Raw genomic sequence first — 17,667 nt, 5'->3', positions numbered from 1 at the left:
ATTTATATAAATAAAAAATTAACGAACGATAATTTGGAAAAATAATTTGTACGTTAATATTAATATATTTATTTTTATTATTATATAGAGATAAAAGGTTTATATATATTAATATTTATATATAAATTTTTAAATAAAACGTTAAAAATAATATTATTATTACTTATTTTTATTTTAATTTTTGTGTAACGTATATAAATATAACGTTTTTACTATTAAACAGCCCTAATTTTAAACTTTATACCGATATTTTTTTTATTTATGCTATTTTTATTTAATTAAATATTTGTAAATAAAAAATATATAATTAAAAAAATATATCGCCGTTACGTATACAATGTATATATAATGCGAATATTATGCGATAACCTTTATTTACGGCGATAATTAATAATATATTTTCAAATTAAAACGGGCGCGATTTTTTCGGCCGATTTAATTGGTCGAAAAACCATGTGGCTAAAAGGTATATGGAGCGCCCGGTCCACCCTGTAACGCAGGGGGGTTTAATTTAGATATTGAGATTATAGGGGGGTTTAGTTTAAGCATTAAGATTAATATAGCGGCGAAAAGTTAAATTAAAATTAAGTTAATAAATGAAAACAAAGGAAATTAAAATAAATAAAAAAAAACCAAATAAAAAATACCAAATATTAGACGAAATAATATTGAAAAAAATATAAAAAAATTATTATTAATTCGTAATAATTTTATAACGCAAAAAAGTTTTTTATAAACGAAGAAAATTGATAAAAGTTTGTAATTAATTTAAACGGTCTCGTTATAATCGAATAATAAATTAAATAAAAAATAAAATCGGTAAATAAGATTATTTAAATTTATTATTTTCGAAAAGGGGCGTTAAACTTTATAATTTCGACAATAAAGATTTTCGGCCGGTTTCGGAAAATAAATAAAACGGCGAATAAATACAAAAACTGTTTTTAAAAAGTTCGACAAAAATTATATAACCGTTTCCGTTATTTTCGAATTATTAATGGTTATAAAAAACGAATTTCAAATTGTTAAACGTGTGAAAAAAAGTTGCCGTTATTAAAATAGGGTTTCACGCGTTTAATTTATTAATTAAATAATAAATTACGGGTTTGGCTGTACGGGCCAATTACACGTGATTCACCTATTTAAATAAGGGTATAAAACGAAAAGGATATTTAAAAGTTTTTTAAACTGTTAAATAAAATATGCACAATATATCTACGTTATCTTATAATAACGTCTGTTAATCGATTAGCATAACGAAAGGCATATTAACAAGAATAGAAATTGACGAGGGCAATCTATGCGTGTGACAATAATCTATTGTTTGTATTAAAATAACCACATTTATATTCTAATGATTCCCGCCTTTGTAAGCTTGTATTTCTTTGATTATTCCATCTGTGAATATTATAGTGCTGACGAGTTCTCATTGCAGATTCTTTATACAGGCGGTATCGCCCCCCTCATGTTATTTACGAAGACGGCAGCTCCCTTTCGTAGCCTGTAGATGCGGCTGGTCCTCCAACTGAAGACATACAGACATGTATCAGGGGTTCCAGAGTCGTTTTGTAAGCATGACTACTGTTTTTAATATTCAGTTTACCTTCTTTACCTTGGTTCTCTCACAGTCGTGAAAAGCACCAAAAATAAAAGCAAATTGGACTTGTAACCCTTTTTTACATGTTATATCTTTACCCAACAACCCACTTTCTGGAACAATGCTTCCTAAGCATGATCCATACCTTGAAAGCCCGTATGATTATACTTTACACACGCCTCATCGTGGGTACAAAGCCGAAACTGCTGGCCCGGATGCTCGCCGTATTCGTCGCTCTGTGCTGGCTGGCCACGGAGATAACTCCTTTCGCCCACTCCCGGCCGTTTTTGAGCCTGTGGACCTTCCCACCGCCGACAACGGACTGCGCGACGCTGAAACGTAGCCAAATGGCCGAGGGTAGCCTGAATCTAGCATCCGAAGTGGCCATGCTCTGCGTGGTGAAACCTGTCGTCTTCCAGGTGAACATGCCGTGGCGCCATGAGATTACACTATTCGGTGTGCCGTCGGCGGGCATTTTCGTCATCTTTGCCGTTATTTTAACAAACTATTTTGACCTTACCCCGATTGGGACCCGACTTATATCCTTTGGTACGTCCGCGAAGCCAGCCTCGCCGTCTTGCGTCGCGAATATGTCCGTCATTTGGCCTCACCTGCTCCAGCGGTGCCCGTGCCTGCTGCGAGTGGCAAGAAAGCCGCCAAGGGGCAGCGACGAGCCCGTTGTCATTACGTTTGGTGCTGGTGGTGGCCGTGGTGCTGTTGATGACAGCGGGTTGGGGACCATCGTCGAAGACCCGAATCCGCCCGAGATGCGCCAACGCGATACAGAGGCCGAAATTGGTATAATTACAGCCCCTTTAGACGCTGCCGAGGGTTTGTCTGTGTCGTCGCAGAGTTCGAATGCAGGCCAAAGCACACCTGCAAGTCCATGGGCGCCTTAGCTGATCCAAGTCAGCTTGAGGACAAGACGTTACTCGGGCAAATCTTCCGAGAAGAAAAGTCCTTCTCCACAAAGAGGGAGGGTTTTGTCGGGCCGGCATAATGCTCTTTGCAGCCAGTTTAGCTGTGTGCATGGAATGGCTTTTGTTTCCTTGAATGTTCAATACTGACCGTGGTACCTAGGTGATGATCTACGTTTTGTTCTATATATGGCTTCATGGAAATGTACGATTTTATCGGACCTCTACCGTCCCCATCGTGCCTTGGTGTACAAGCGCAAGGAAGAGAGCGCATGGTAAGGTATGCATTGTTTGTCGACTTGGACTATCAGACATAAGTGTGGGGACGACATAAACCCTGATCCAGTTCCTGAAGAGCGGTAGAAGATTACGTGGAAAAGATTACCACAACCAACTTTATGTTGCTATGGTCGCCTAGGATAGTCCTTGAAATTAGTGAGTGAGCGGAAATGCCAAGGCAGGCAAGCTGGACTGGTATGTTAATGATACTGTTGATAGGAATAGAGTGATCGCTGCAATCGGTAAAAACAATATAACAAAATAAACGGTATTCTCATACATGCTCTTTATCGTTTTATAACTATCTACAATCCTGCAAAGATCCGTTAAAATCTTTGTTACGTATTTTAAAATCACGTATTACCACACGTAATTTACCCACACGCATATTTGCCCGCGAATAAATACAGGCTATTTTTTATATTAATTGTAAATATACGTACCCTTTAAACCCGTAAATAGTTATTAATAAGTAAATAAAGGAAAAATAACGCGTTTGGGAAATCGTAAAATTTTTTAACGTTATAAACGAATATTTTGTTCCAATCGTTCCCTAATAAATAAAGGGGATTTTATTATTTTTTAATAATAATAAAATAACCCTTTATTTACGTAAACGTTTAATTTATTGTAAATAATTAACTATAATACGAAAATTGAATAAAAATTTTATATTATAATAATTACCAATTTTGTTTTAATCCGTTTATAAATAAACCGTTTTTTTTTAATTTGTAATTTTTTCGTTTTAATTTTCCGATTTACGTTTTATTAAATTTATTGTAAATAAACCATTTATTTTTAACGATTATTTGGTAAATATATCGTCGTTAATATAAATTAAAAAATAATTAAATTATTATTTTTTGGTTTGGCGGTTCGCGCCGCCAATAATTTTGCGCCCGCCGGTAGTCTTAGTGCTTAGACTAGACCCCCCTGCGTTACAGGGTGGACCGGGCGCTCCATATACCTTTTAGCCACACGGCTTTTCGACCAATCAAATTGGCCGAAAAGATCGCGCCCGTTCTAGTCTGAGGACATGTTGTTGATTTTCGTCGCAAGCGACAGAAATGCACAGTATACGCACTGTGCATACACTGTACATGCCTTATATACGCAACGTCGATACAGTTTTTTAACTGTGTATTTTTTATTTACGAATATTTAATTAAATAAAAATGGTAAAAATAGAATAAAAATATTATTATAATATTTGAAATTAGGGCTTTTTAATGGTGAAAACCTTATATTTATAAACTTTACATATAAATTAAAATAAAAATAAATAATAATATTAGTATTTTTAACGCCCTATTTAAAAATTTATATATAAATAATAATATATATAAGCTTTTAATTTTAAAATAATAATAAATATAATTATATTAGCACCCACGTATAAGTTTTTTATCGAAATAATCGTTCGTTAATTTTTTATTTATATAAATATACGTTAAATTTAATATTTTATATAAATATTTAATAATTAATATATTTATTAATAAAAGGTTTTATAATTAAAAATTTCGATATAGTAAACCTTATTATTAATTATATATAATAATAAAATAACGTTTATTTTTTAATTTAATTTAAAATAAATATAAAATAAAATTTAAAAATATGCAAATTTTATTAAATCTATATATAAAATACGCAATTATAATAATATTAAAAAATAAAATTTACGTGGACGTTTGTTTTTACCGGTTATATAATTGTTAAAATTTTGGTTTTAATATCGTTAAAATTGGTAAAAATATAAACCCGTTTCGATTGCAAAATTTATTAAAAATATTTAATATTTTACCTATTCGAATATTAAACACCTTATATTACGTAATATATTAATAAAAGTTTATATATATAATATATACGTATATATTATCCTCCACGTACAAAAGTTTTTAAATTATATCCAAAAATAAAAATATTATTAAAAAAAATCGAAAAAGTCCAATATTTATTAAAAAACCAACCTCCATTTGAAAATTAGGGGCACCTATATCCCAATTCGACCAATATAACGATTAAAAATATAAAATAAATCGTTGTTAATTATTTCGTTAATTCCTATATCCAACGTACAAACCGTTTATTTTTGCGATTTTTATTTAATTAATTATAACGGAGTGTCGGTCGCCGAATTGCCGAAATTACCTCCATTTAAGCCCAAAATGAACAAATTATCCTCAAACCTAAACCAAAATAATTTTTGGTTGGACCTACAGGTATAAGCAAAACCTAGTTTTAAGGCTTATCCCTAAACGCGAGCTCCACTAATTAAGCCGTGGTTTAATTGATAGCTTTATTTGTACCTGTGGGTTTAACCAAAGATTACTCTGGTTTAGGTTTAAGGATAATTTATAGTCTTAGGGCTTATCCCTGAACGCGAGCTCCACAATTAAGCGTGGCTTAATCGTAGCTTTATTTTATACCTGTAGGTCCAACCAAATATCACTTTGGTTCAGGTCTGAGGACAATTTGTTCATTTTGGGCTTAAATGGAGGTAATTTCGCCAATTCGGCGACCGACACTCCGTTATAATTAATTAAATAAAAATCGTAAAAATAAACCGTTTGTACGTTGGATATAGGAATTGACGAAATAATTAACAACGATTTATTTTATATTTTTAATTATTATATTGGTCGAATTGGGATATGGGTGCCTTTAATTCTCAAATGGAGGTTGGGTTTTTAATAAATATTGGAATTTTTCGATTTTTTTTAATTATATTTTTATTTTTAAATATAATTTAAAAATTTTTGCACGTGGAGGGTGGTATATATATATATATTATATATATAAATTCTTATTAATATACTACGTAATATAAGGTGTTAAATAATCGAATAGGTAAAATATTAAATATTTTTAATAAATTTTGCAATCGAAACGGGTTTATATTTTTACCAATTTTAACGATATAAACACCAAAATCTTAACGATTATATAAATGGTATAAATAAACGTTTACGTTAAAATTTTTTCTAAATATTATTAAAATTGCGTATTTTATATATAAATTTAATAAAAATTATACAATTTTTAATTTTATTTTATAATTATTTTAAATTAAACAAAAAAATAAACGTTATTTTACTATTATATATAATTAATATAAAGGTATATTATATCGAAATTTTTTATTATAAAACCTTTTATTAATAAATATATTAATTATTAAATATTTATATAAATTATTAAATTTAACGTATATTTAAATAAATAAAAAATTAACGCACGATAATTTGGTAAAAAAAATTATACGTAGGTATTAATATAAATATATTTATTATTTTATAAAAATAAAAGGTTTATATATATTATTATTTATATATAAATTTTTAAATAGGGCGTTAAAAATAATAATATTATTATTTATTTTTATATTTATTTATTTATAGCGACTACAGATATAAGATTTTAACCGTTAAAAAGCCCTAACTTTAAGCTTTATACCAATATTTTGTTAATATTTATACGATTTTTATTTAATTAAATATTCGTAATTTAAAAATACACAGTTAAAAAACTGTATCGCCGTTGCGCATACAGTGCATGCACAGTGCGTATACTGTGCGATAACCTCCACTTGCGGCGATAATCGACAACATGTCCTCAGACTAGAACGGGCGCGATTTTTTTGGCCAATTTGATTGGCCGAAAAGCCGTGTGGCTGAAAGGTACATGGAGCGCCCGGTCCACCCTGCAACGCAGGGGGGTCTAGTCCGAGCACTGAGACTAAGCAAAGCCACGAATTGAGCCACGAATTGGTGGAGCTCCGATTCAGGGATGAGCCCTGAGACTACTCCACTTGAGCCCAAAATGAATAAGTTGTCCTCAGACCTGAACCAAAGTAATCTTTGGTTGGACCCACAGGTACAAGCAAAGCCACGAATTGAGCCACGGCCACGCGGCTCAATTGGTGGAGCTTCGATTCAGGGATAAGCCCTGAGACTATACAATCTTTCTATTTTTTCCTCTTTGCATGTGCATCAGCATCATTGGTTGAAAGCTTACACCTTGCCAAGATCAATTATCTTCAGCGGGTCGCGGGTTATCCGGCCGACTCCGAGATCGCTCTTCCAACTGCCGGGGTCAACCCCGCATCGTAAGTTGGAGGCATGCGGAGGTTGATGGGATGGAATTTGATGCACCTTCACTCGAATATATGCCTCGGCAGCGGGGTCCGAGGAGCCCATATACAAAACATTCCATGTCAGTATGCACAAAGGACAAATTTCAGAAAGGAAAAGAAAAAAAAAGTCGAAGTGCATCAATCCAGAAATTAGGGAGTAAAAAATGGCTACAAGCGGGACAAAGGACGGCGATTATCGCCGGTTCCTCCCGGACCTGAGCCACCCTCGCTTCACGACAATGCAGAAGCAGGATGCGCACGAATACGCCAAAGAATTCATCCAAGGGGGTAACCCACCATGGCTCCACGGGCTGTACCTGCACTGGCGCGCCCTCTTCCAAGAGCCCTTCCGCGGCGTCACCTCCGACGGCACGGTCCGCAAGGGCTTGTTCAAGCCGCAAGACGAAGGCGTTCCGATACAAGACATCACCGCCGCGGCCGAAGCAGTCCTGGCCCAGCTCACGCCAGAGCAGGCCGCCATCACCAGCTACCACATCGACTCGCCCGAGTGGCGGTCCTGGTCCAACCCGGAGTTCCTACTCAGCGATAAGGGCCTCCGGCTGGACGAGCTCACACCCGAGCTGCGTGACAGCATCCTCCTCGTGCTGGAAAGAACGCTCAGCCCGGAGGGATACCAAAAGGCACTCGGCGCCATGCGCATCAACGGCTTCCTGGGGGAGCTGGTGCGCGCCCCGAGGATCTGCAACGAGCACTCGTACAACTTCGTCCTGTTCGGGAAGCCCTCCACCACCTCGCCCTGGGGCTTTTCCTTCTACGGCCACCACCTCTGCCTCAACGTGCTCCTGCACCGGACCCAAATCGTAATCTCGCCCTGGTTCACAGGCGCCGAGCCCAACGTCATCGACGACGGACCGCACGCCGGAACCCGCATCCTCCAGGCCGAGGAGAAGCTCGGGCTCGAGCTGATGCAGTCGCTGCCGCCGCAGACGCAGCAGGCCGCGCAGGTCTACAAGCTCCTCCGCGACCCGGCCATGCCGCGCGGGCGCTGGAACCACGACGACCAGCGCCACCTGTGCGGCGCGTACCGCGACAACCGCGTCGTGCCGTACGAGGGCGTCGTCGTGGCCGACATGACGGCGGCGCAGCAGGATCTCGTCGCTGCGGTCGTGAAGCAGTTTCTGCTGTACCTGCCCGCGAGGGCGAGGGAGTTGCGCATGGCGCAGGTGAGGGCGTGGTTTGGCGAGACGTACTTTTGCTGGATTGGTGGGTTTGGCGATGAGGATCCGTTTTATTATAGGCTGCAGAGCCCGGTGATTATTGTCGAGTTTGATCACCACTCGTGTGTGTTCCTTACAAATAGGGAGCCGGCCAAGTTTCACATCCATACGTTGCTGAGGACGCCGAACGGAGGGGATTATGGTATGGCCCTGAGACCGTTGTTGGAAGGGAGGGAGCAGGGGTACGTGTGGGACGGGGAGATTCCACATTCATAGGGGCTGCGGAACTGTATTTGGTCATTAGTCCTGTTGCTGATTAATCGGTGAATCCGCCAAACTGATCCAAGCTTGCAAGATACAGACGATGCCAGGGGCTGGCTATGCTGAAATGGTCTAGCCGTATACTCCAGAGCAATGAGAGCAACGCAAAGAAAAGAAAAACGAAGTGGCCCACTAGCTCCGCAGGTATTCACAAACGCTCTTTCCCCATCTCACGGCCCCCTTGTAAGTCCACATGCCTGGCGCGTTACCCTTCTTGAGACCTTCGATGGCGTCTGCAAGTCCCGGGCCCAGGCCTTCTGCCTTGATATCTGTAACCGGGTAGAGATATGACTTGAAGGAGAAGACAACCGCCCTTGTCTTGGGGAGCCTAGACAATGATTGCAACTCGACGCGGAGTCGGGTCTGTTATGAGGGTCAGGGGGTGTTAGTTTCTCATGCTACGGTCGAGGGCTTTTTCTTGAGAAACACGCTCATATCATCCTGTACCAACCTTTTCAATGTCGACATCCTCGTCCTTTTGGACCTCATCGCCCTCATGGACATGATATGCGCTGGGGGTGTAAAGTTGCGACTCGGTGGTGATCGCCCACTAGTAGCAGCAGTTGTGTCAATCAACCAGGCCCTTTATCAACATACAAGCTAGCCCCTCGCCAATTTAAGCAACTCACATTTAAGCGCTTGACCACCTCCCCCACCTCCAACTTGGCAAAGAACCGTTCCATACTCGGCCCGATCTTCTCATACGACGGGACCGGTCCATGGATATCGGCAAGCACCATTCCTAACTTAGCCGCCGGATTAAATCCCGCCGGATGGCAGCACACAAACGCAACCATCCTGTGCTCCCCGCCGGGTGTCCGCACCAGGATGAATATGTCATCCTCGACGGTCTCTCCCAACGTGCGCAAGAGCAACTCGACGTCGGACGGCGGAACCGTCGAGCAGGTCCGACCAGTGACGTGGTTGCGCAGCGTTTTGCCGTCGTCCTCGAGCTTAAACACGCTCGGGTACCGCGTCGGCAGGTACTCGGCCAGCAGATACGCGTAGAGCTCCTGTGAAGGCGCGAGGCCGTCGGGTTGCACGGCGCCGACGACGGTTTCTGGGTGCGACGCGATCGTCTTTCGTCTAAACTCTATCTTTTCGGCGTAGTCGTGATCCATGGTGATCAATTCAGACGGGTTGCTTGCTTGCAGCCCTATTTACGGGATTTGTTGGTTTTTTATTTCGCCGGGCGAGGGTAAGACATATGCTCAAGCCGAAAAAATAAAAAGCTGATAGGGTGAGGGGTGGAGGGTGTGGCGTGCGAATGGTGACTTACCCATGGTGATGTGGTAAATTGGTTTGAAGGGGCGGAAATCCTTTGGTTTCGTCTGTTCCAAGTCGAAGCCGGCCAGTGGTTCTATCCGGGAGTCAAAGGTTTTGGCATCTGCTCGTCTCTTGGAGCCGTTTCTGCCATGTTTCTCGCTCGCCAACTATCCGGCAACGTCAGTCCTAGACGGAGTCTCTTGAGAACGGAGGAAAATCTTATTAATGGCGCGTACTGCATGGGTGTGTGCCTCTTTGGACTCTCGTCGCCTAGTCCATATAAGCACCACAACCGCGACAAACGCGACTAGCAACCAGGATATCATATTTGTCGCGCGCAAAAGAAAAAAAAACAAGTATGGTTTGCTCTATGCCTTGCCTTAGTTTGGTTGATAAACAAAAGCAATTGAGTTGATGTTCATTTTTTGTGAGGTTTGGGATGCCGTGGTGCCTCGTGCTTATCAGACGAAACACCTATCTAGCTCCGAGTGCGGAGATGATAGGACAATATGAGTTGATGATGCATGCCGAGTTCCACCATGCCGCTTTTCTGGACTTGCCACCCCAATTTTTGTCTGTCAAACATCTTGGAGCTCGCTGGAGCTGCGCCTTGGCTGTGCGGTCTCCTCTCAAAACCCAAAACTGCACTAGATCATCCCCGCATTGCCCAGCATCTACAACTAGACATAGAACTATCTAGGTCGGGGGGTCGAGCTCGTCGGAGGCCAATTTACAATACCCTCAGTCTGCCTTTCGTGCATTATCTTCATCCCGGTGAATTATCGGGTAGAGAGGAACAAATATGCCTCTTTGAGCCTTTTTTTTCAGCTGCAAATCTTCTGAGCTTCTCTTTGATGGTTGGGTCATCCAATTGTGGCTGTCAATACAAACAAACATCAGCTATGTGTACCGCCAAGAATACGGAACTTGCCGGTATTCCAGTATGCTTCCCAAGATTTTCCTAGTGCACCTGGACAAAAATAACATGCTTTTTTCTTGGGCAAAACAACCTTGAATCAAGTAAACAATCCGACAATTTGTATCATTTCCAGAAATCTGGTCATGGAGGCCAAGTAGAGATCAAAATCGCAACGGCAACACCAAAATGGAGGATATCATTGCAATAAGATAGGTGCGAGCCACATGCACCTGCAGTACTCTAGGCTGTATGGAGTCATCCCAAATGATCCAACGCTCCCCTCTCCAAATATCACCTGTTTGCGGCAAGTGCGAAAACGACCATCCGTTGTCTACACGACGGACTGCGGCATAATGTGTGAATGAAGAGGGGTCAAAAAAAAAAAAAAAAAAAAAAAAAAAAAGAAAGAAAGACCTTTGCCTAATCTTGCTTTACCTGTCCCAGCTCAAAAATCCGAAGTTTTGTGGTTCTTCTTCCCAATCCGTCCAGGTTGATTTCTGCGGATAACGGTAAAGAGTTTCGGCTCTAGTCACATTTAGCGAGCATTCGTTGCTTTTCTGGTTTTGGGAAGGGGATTATCCGGAGCGTTTACGCTACTCGTTAGGGGGAGAACAAAAGAAGACACTGAAAATAAAAGCACCACAAGAAAAAGAACACGAGTTTCGTATTCGGGTTATTACATTCCTGTCCATATATCCCCATGAATCAGTGTGCGAGCCGATTGATCGTGTTGTCGCCACTCATAGTTACCTCGTCACCCAGCACCCAGATGTTCGAATGTTTTTTGTAATCTAGTTACCTCACTTTACATTGATCAATCAACTTTCAGGTTCAGGTATCTGATGCAGACGTATCGGGGTAAGGCTATCCCTACCGTGAATGCATTTTATTCTAGCTCAACAGTGGAACATTGCGCGTATGGGGGTCTTTTTGAACAAAAGAACAAAAAAAAAAAAAAAAAAAACGTGCACCGCCCCCCTCAAAGTAGTTCGTCTGATCTCATCGGATTTCAGCTTCGCTTATCATCAGTCATCGTCATGAAAGAAAACCACTTGAATGTTAAAAGCCCATATCTCCTATCCACGTAACCTGCAAGCCAACGGCGGCCGCGGCGATTGCCACCAGAAAGCCAATCCCAGAAATAGATATGACTCGATCTTGGTCCGTACGAGCTCTTGGGATGAAAACAAAATGGCTCTCCTCAAACGGCCTCGCATGACCAAACATAAGACAGACGCAGGGCCCGGGCTATGCATCGAGGACGAGAAAAAAGGGAGCGCAAAGAAGCTTGAGTGATAAGGAACTTAAGCTTGTTTCCCCATGCCACGTTGAGAGCTGGTTGCGAGCCAAGACGTTCTTTGCCATGACCGCTTAGATATTACATTCGCTTCCAAGGACAAAAAATAACAATCCGTCCCTATTTTTTCCCTCACTGCGTCTCATTCAAATATCGCACGGACAGAGCCCTCTTACAGTCTACAAAAGAACATTCATTACATGCTCAAGGTCAACGGGGGTCTATAATGACGTACCAGGCAGTGCCCTCAACACCCTATGCAGCATCAGGCAGCGCGCACACCATCGTGGCGAGCAGTTCAAGCACCAACTCGTACACTGCAGCAAAGCGGGAGACTGACCAGCAATACTGCGGCCCGGACTGCCGGTGCAAAGAGTCAGGGGTGGAGTGCAAGATGGTGCCTCAAGAAATGCCGAGTCCGGCTTTGTCGGCCGCGGACTCGGGATATCACGATTCGTTTTTCGACGCCAGGGAGCGAAACTCGGAAGATGGTCCAACGTCGGCGGCGGGAGCAGTAGAGGCTGGCAATAATAAGGGGAGGAGAGACGACGACATGGTTAGTGCAACATCGACAGCACACGAGAATTACTCGATGCGCGAAGACGGAGTGCCTTACATCACCGGACTCAAGCTTGCACTTGTGATGACGGCCCTTTGTATGAGTGTGTTCCTTGTAGCGCTCGGTAAGTAACCCCTTTACTTTTGAGTTGCGTGGTAACCGGCGACTCGAGCCGTATGTTCTAAACCTGTTGATAAGTGAATATAAAACTGACAACTATTCCCTTTTTACTTTCACAGACAGTGCAATCATCGCCGTGGCCATACCGAAAATCACCGACGAGTTCAACAGCTTGGGCGATGTTGGCTGGTACGGGAGCGCATACCTCCTGACCGTCTCTGCTCTGCAGCTGTTCTTTGGGAAGCTCTACACGTTTTACAGCATAAAATGGATCTACTTCACGGCCATCGGCCTCTTTGAGCTGGGATCCCTACTCTGCGGAGCCGCGAGGTCATCCCTCCTCCTCATCATCGGCCGCGCCATTGCCGGCACGGGCTCGGCGGGGCTCTTCTCCGGCTCTCTCATCATCCTCGCCCACTCTGTCCCCATGTCCCGCCGACCCCTTTACACCGGTATATTGGGATCAATGTACGGCATTGCCGTGGTGGCGGGCCCGCTGCTCGGTGGACTCTTCACCGACAAAGCCACCTGGCGCTGGTGCTTCTACATCAATCTGCCCTTTGGCGTGCTCAGCGTCTTCGCAATCGCGTTTTGGTTCCGCGAGCCCGACCGCAGCGGCGAGCCGGCCCGGCAGCAGCAGCTGCAGCAGAAAAAGGGTGAATGCTGCCCGTGGCGGACCCGCATCAAGCAGTTCGACCCCTTCGGTACCCTCGTCTTCATGCCCGCCGTCATCTCCCTGCTGCTGGCTCTGCAGTGGGCCGGAACAGAATACAAGTGGAGCGACCCGCGCATCATCGCCCTCCTCGCCATCTTCGGCGTCCTCATGACCATCTGGCTGGTGCTGCAGTGGTGGCAAGACGAACATGCCACCGTGCCGCCGCGCATCATCAAGAAGCGCACCGTCTGGGCCGCGTCGATTTATGCCTTTATGGGAGGCGCAGCCTTCCTCAGCTCGAGCTACTACATCCCCATCTGGTTCCAGGCCGTGCAGGGCGTGTCGGCCGTCGAGTCGGGCATCAGAATCCTGCCGTTCCTCCTGGCGCTCGTGGTTGCGTCCCTCATCGCGGGGGTGGTCGTCACCATCTGGGGTTACTATGCTCCTTTCCTTTGGATCTCGAGTGTGGTCATGTCGGTCGGGTTTGGCTTGCTATCGACGTGGAACCCGCGCACCAAACAACCCATCTGGATTGGATACCAAGTTATTGCGGGCGCGGGCGTGGGGTTCGGTATGCAGCAGCCTGTTATCGCGGTGCAAACGGTGCTCGATATCGACGACGTGCCGATGGGGACGTCGGTCATTGTGTTTGTGCAGAGCTTGGGAGGCGCTATCTTCGTCTCGATTGCCGAGAGCATCTTTGTCAACAAGCTGGTGGCCTACCTTCAGGCCGTTTTTCCAGGCATGGACCCCAAGACCATTTTCACCGCGGGCGCCACGCAACTCCGCAGCGCGATACCCAAGGAACTCTTGGCTCGGGTCATCAGGGGTTACAGCGACGCGCTGACCAGGACGCTCCTGATGAGCGCGGCCCTGGCGGCGGCAAGCGTGTTTGGAAGCCTCGCCATCGAGTGGAGGAGCGTCAAGGTGAAGGAAATTAAGCGGGACGTGGCTTGACATGGTTTCATACTTGATTCGAGGGTTTGCTTTTTTTATTCGGGGAACCTTATATGGTTATTCTTAATGAATTACTTGAATCAGGCTAATTTGTATATTCCTGACAAGTGTTTTGTTCGCTACTTTCCAGCTCATAATCTTAGACTATTTATCAAAGGGACAGACGCCGATCAGGTGAGCCTCGCCAACCAAGCTAGCATTGGTTTCGCCCCCTCGGTGTAAGCAACACCATGGGCTGCGGAAAAACATACCCTTTGACGCAAAAGTCTCGTCGCATAGCTCTAGCTAATCTCTTAGCGCTCATTGACTGGCGAGTTGAGCTGTATATAGATATTGATATCCGTAACTATTGCGGACACTGGATCATGGCAGATGAATAAGGTACTGTCTCTCACAGACGAGTCTTGTTTTGGTTTATTCAAAAGGCTAATTCCTTCCCGATCATCGAGCAAATTCTGACAAGAACATCCCACGAGCAGATGGGGAAATGATATTATGAAAACTCTTTAAATTTGCTCCAACGATATTGTGGGGGAAAAGAACAAATCGAAAGACTATTCAACCCTCTTCAATACCTTTTTTTCAACGAGCCCCAAAGTATTGCATATGTTCACGCAGCCGGCATGAAGCTTGTCGTGGTAAACACCCGCCAGTCCCATTTGAGAATGACACATCCCATGACATTCAAAGGCGCTACCGGGTAGTACCACTCCGGCGATAGCACCATAGGCGAGAAAGACCGGAAGAGCGGTTTGGAGGCGCATCTTGTCGAACTCAAGTAAATGTGTTATCTGTGGACAAGAAGATAAGCTTTGTCGCGGAAACGAAGGTAGAAGGAATAATAAAAGAGGGAACAATGATTAGAAAACCTGATTAGGAATGTAAAAAAAAATAGGGCGCTTGGCCCAATTGGGGGACTGGTCACTGGAGAACACGATCTATCTTCCAAGTTGAAATCGAGGTCTACATGCCTACTTATATACATCCATTTCATTGAGAAAGGCTCATGAACAAGAATTGATCTATTATGCTTTCCCTTGCGTTGCGAACAATCTATTAATAGAGCAACATTGTTGAGTACTTTGAAAATATCCTGCACATCCCCGCCAGATAATAGAAATGACTTTACATTGCCTAGTGTTTTATTGGTTCAACTCTATTAACTGATGTCTCTTGACCAGCATCTGAGTCAGACATAACTCTTTGCTATTTCTCTTCTGTGTGATTCCATTTCAGTTCGGCCGCCAGTTGGAAACCTTGTGATCCTTGGGTGCCTATGTAGGTACTTATCCTATTATTCTGGGGCACAATTAGCAGGCCAGACCTAGATAATAAGGTCTGCTTAGCTTCTGCGGGAGGTCTGTCATTCACTCTAGACAATTCCAATTCGAGATCAAATTGCCTTAACCTGCCCAACCCCGGGTCTACGACACACATCCGCTGGATCAAACAGGAAATACTTCTGTCATTCCTTTCAACAGACTTAAACCATAGGTGAACCATCTCTACACCATCTTCATCTTCCACCATCTGCTCTCTAACCTCTCGTGTTACCCTCTTCAGCTACCAAATCCTAGTCCTAGTTTCAAATCTGACTCGGGCTTCCTAACTGCGGTGTAGAACCTAGAGTGCTTTATGCATTGTCTATAAAAGATCTTGCATTGTGTAACAGGGGTACTCGATCGATTGGATAAGAAACAGATATGCTCTGTTGGATATTGGTTGATCCATCGGTAGCATTTGATCTTACCGGCCACCTCAATTTGTAAGCAAAGCCTTTGATTTGACCATAGCTTGAATCTCAGACGGGCAAGTTCAAGGTCAATCCACAGGCTAGAAGAGTAATGCAAGTTGGAAACGCACCACACAAGTCGTGATTCACTTCTAAAAGAATACCAGGACTACTCCCACTCTTGCGCAATGAGTGCAGTCCCAGCTACGCACCACATAGTCCGGGGCTCGCAGGCAGTCTTGCTCTCATTTTCTATCCTGTTTCAACAAGGATACCTACTCACGCTTTCCTGGTGCTTTTACTGCCTTTAATCTGAGGGTGATAATACTGAAGAGTCAAAAGAATCGAGAGACACTGTTTCGGCTTTTCAAAAGGATAAATAAGTCACCACATTGCCTATAACTGTATCCTCATACGAACAAACTTTGGAATCCCCCCGAAGTGAAATCAGTCCGATGGTCCCTTACAGGTTTATGCATACTGTGACTGCTGTCTAAGTTATAATTAGCCATTTATACGGAAAAGGATTTACCCCCATTGACCGTACATCAGGCATACAAATAGAACAGAATACAACGATAGCTAGTACTCAACAATTTTGAGCTATCTCCCATAAGCCTAATTCAGTGCCATGAATGTTATCTCTTCCACAAAAAGTGGCCAGATTCTTTGGTCACTTGTATCTTACACCCCTCTTCACTTTCAATGCCTGCCTAAAGCCTCATTCGATGCGCATCTGAGATAACACCCATCAAAATAGGTCAAAGGAATTGCGGTAGAGTATGGAAAAGAACACACTGAAGAGAGTGACTTCATATCCGGCGATGAGGACGTTGATGACAGTCCTGCCACACAACTGGCAGTGGGGTACACCGACAGAGTTTACCACGCACAGGTAGAGTTCTGCCGGGGGCAAGGTACGTGTCGAAAGTACCAATGTCAACACCCGAATGCCATTCATAGCAATTTGAGAATTCACTTTTCCAACAATCCTGGCTAAAACGATTGTTCACAAAATTCCATGACTCTTTAGTAAAAGGTTTTAGCGTCCCGGGCTAAGTTATTCCTCAGCCGTTATATTGACACCTCAATCCGCCCCTCGTCGTTTCTCTGAGTATATTTTGGGAGCGACTTAAAGTTGCACTCCAGAATGTCTCTGCACTTTTGCACCGCCTCCATCTTGGCCTCCCTCTCCATGAACATGTCACCACCATCACCACCTTACTTAAAGTTAAGAATCCTGAATTCACTCTAGGAAAACCTGCGAAGCATATGGACAGAGATGCCGCCGTTTGGGTCCGGATCCACCATTGTAAACATCTAAGCCTCATTTATAGCGTCGTGGTCATAGCCGACGCTAAGCTTTTCAAAATCCGCCGAGCTAATTTTAACGTCCCATGCCACCGAGGTTCTTTTACGGGTGAGCGCGAATCGTCTGCGCCGGGTATGGCTTGCCAGTCGCTATCAGACTTATCCGCGTCCGAATTAACTGCGTGGTCGGGGGCATGCTTTGGTGAGTCGTGATCTTGATCCATTGTGACGCGCTGGGGCTCGCTTGCTATAATTAACCGCTATAACAAACTAATATATTGGCGGGGACGGTTCTGGTGCGGGAACAACAACTGTGTTGAGTAGAAGTCTCTGCTTGATCAGGGCATCTTGATTGAAACGTACATGTGTGATAGGAAGGCTTCGAAGCGTTTTGGCAGGAGTCTGAATTGTGATG

At 43.4% G+C, this 17,667-nt stretch overlaps 4 protein-coding genes across 4 annotated transcripts; 3 read left to right on the top strand and 1 right to left on the bottom strand.

Annotated features, from left to right (window-relative positions):
- Positions 1–1,812: 1,812 nt before the first annotated feature.
- On the top strand, positions 1,813–2,496 carry PgNI_05333 (uncharacterized protein; the record flags this gene model as incomplete). Its single annotated transcript, XM_031125366.1, has 1 exon — positions 1,813–2,496. One exon carries the CDS (start codon positions 1,813–1,815, stop codon positions 2,494–2,496), a length of 684 nt encoding a protein of 227 aa, XP_030983114.1.
- A 4,345-nt stretch (positions 2,497–6,841) lies between these two features.
- On the bottom strand, positions 6,842–10,167 carry PgNI_05331 (uncharacterized protein). Its single transcript, XM_031125364.1, has 5 exons — positions 9,939–10,167; positions 9,716–9,869; positions 9,066–9,592; positions 8,888–8,986; positions 6,842–8,799 (listed from the first exon to the last, which is right to left on the bottom strand). Exons 1-5 carry the CDS (start codon positions 10,026–10,028, stop codon positions 8,569–8,571), a joined length of 1,101 nt encoding a protein of 366 aa, XP_030982501.1. The 5' UTR covers positions 10,029–10,167; the 3' UTR covers positions 6,842–8,568.
- Positions 7,102–8,391, top strand: PgNI_05332 (uncharacterized protein; the record flags this gene model as incomplete). Its single annotated transcript, XM_031125365.1, has 1 exon — positions 7,102–8,391. The coding sequence occupies one exon, from the start codon at positions 7,102–7,104 to the stop codon at positions 8,389–8,391; it is 1,290 nt and encodes a 429-aa protein (XP_030983113.1).
- A 1,977-nt stretch (positions 10,168–12,144) lies between the features above and the next one.
- On the top strand, positions 12,145–14,209 carry PgNI_05330 (uncharacterized protein; the record flags this gene model as incomplete). Its single annotated transcript, XM_031125363.1, has 2 exons — positions 12,145–12,601; positions 12,717–14,209. The coding sequence occupies 2 exons, from the start codon at positions 12,145–12,147 to the stop codon at positions 14,207–14,209; spliced, it is 1,950 nt and encodes a 649-aa protein (XP_030983117.1).
- Between the last annotated feature and the right edge of the window lie 3,458 nt (positions 14,210–17,667).

This window comes from Pyricularia grisea, chromosome I (assembly GCF_004355905.1).
Source record: "Pyricularia grisea strain NI907 chromosome I, whole genome shotgun sequence".
Taxonomy (NCBI): domain Eukaryota; kingdom Fungi; phylum Ascomycota; class Sordariomycetes; order Magnaporthales; family Pyriculariaceae; genus Pyricularia; species Pyricularia grisea.
The sequence above is the reverse complement of the archived record's forward strand: the minus strand, read 5'-3'. Positions and strand labels throughout refer to the sequence as shown.

Bases quoted from the DNA above. Each gene is read 5' to 3' on its own strand.
- PgNI_05331 (XM_031125364.1), bottom strand. From the start codon at position 10,028: ATGATATCCTGGTTGCTAGTCGCGTTTGTCGCGGTTGTGGTGCTTATA. The intron at 9,870-9,938 runs GTACGCGCCATT...GTTGCCGGATAG, and splicing joins AAGAGGCACACACCCATGCA to TTGGCGAGCGAGAAACATGG. The intron at 9,593-9,715 runs GTAAGTCACCAT...TCCCGTAAATAG, and splicing joins AATTTACCACATCACCATGG to GGCTGCAAGCAAGCAACCCG.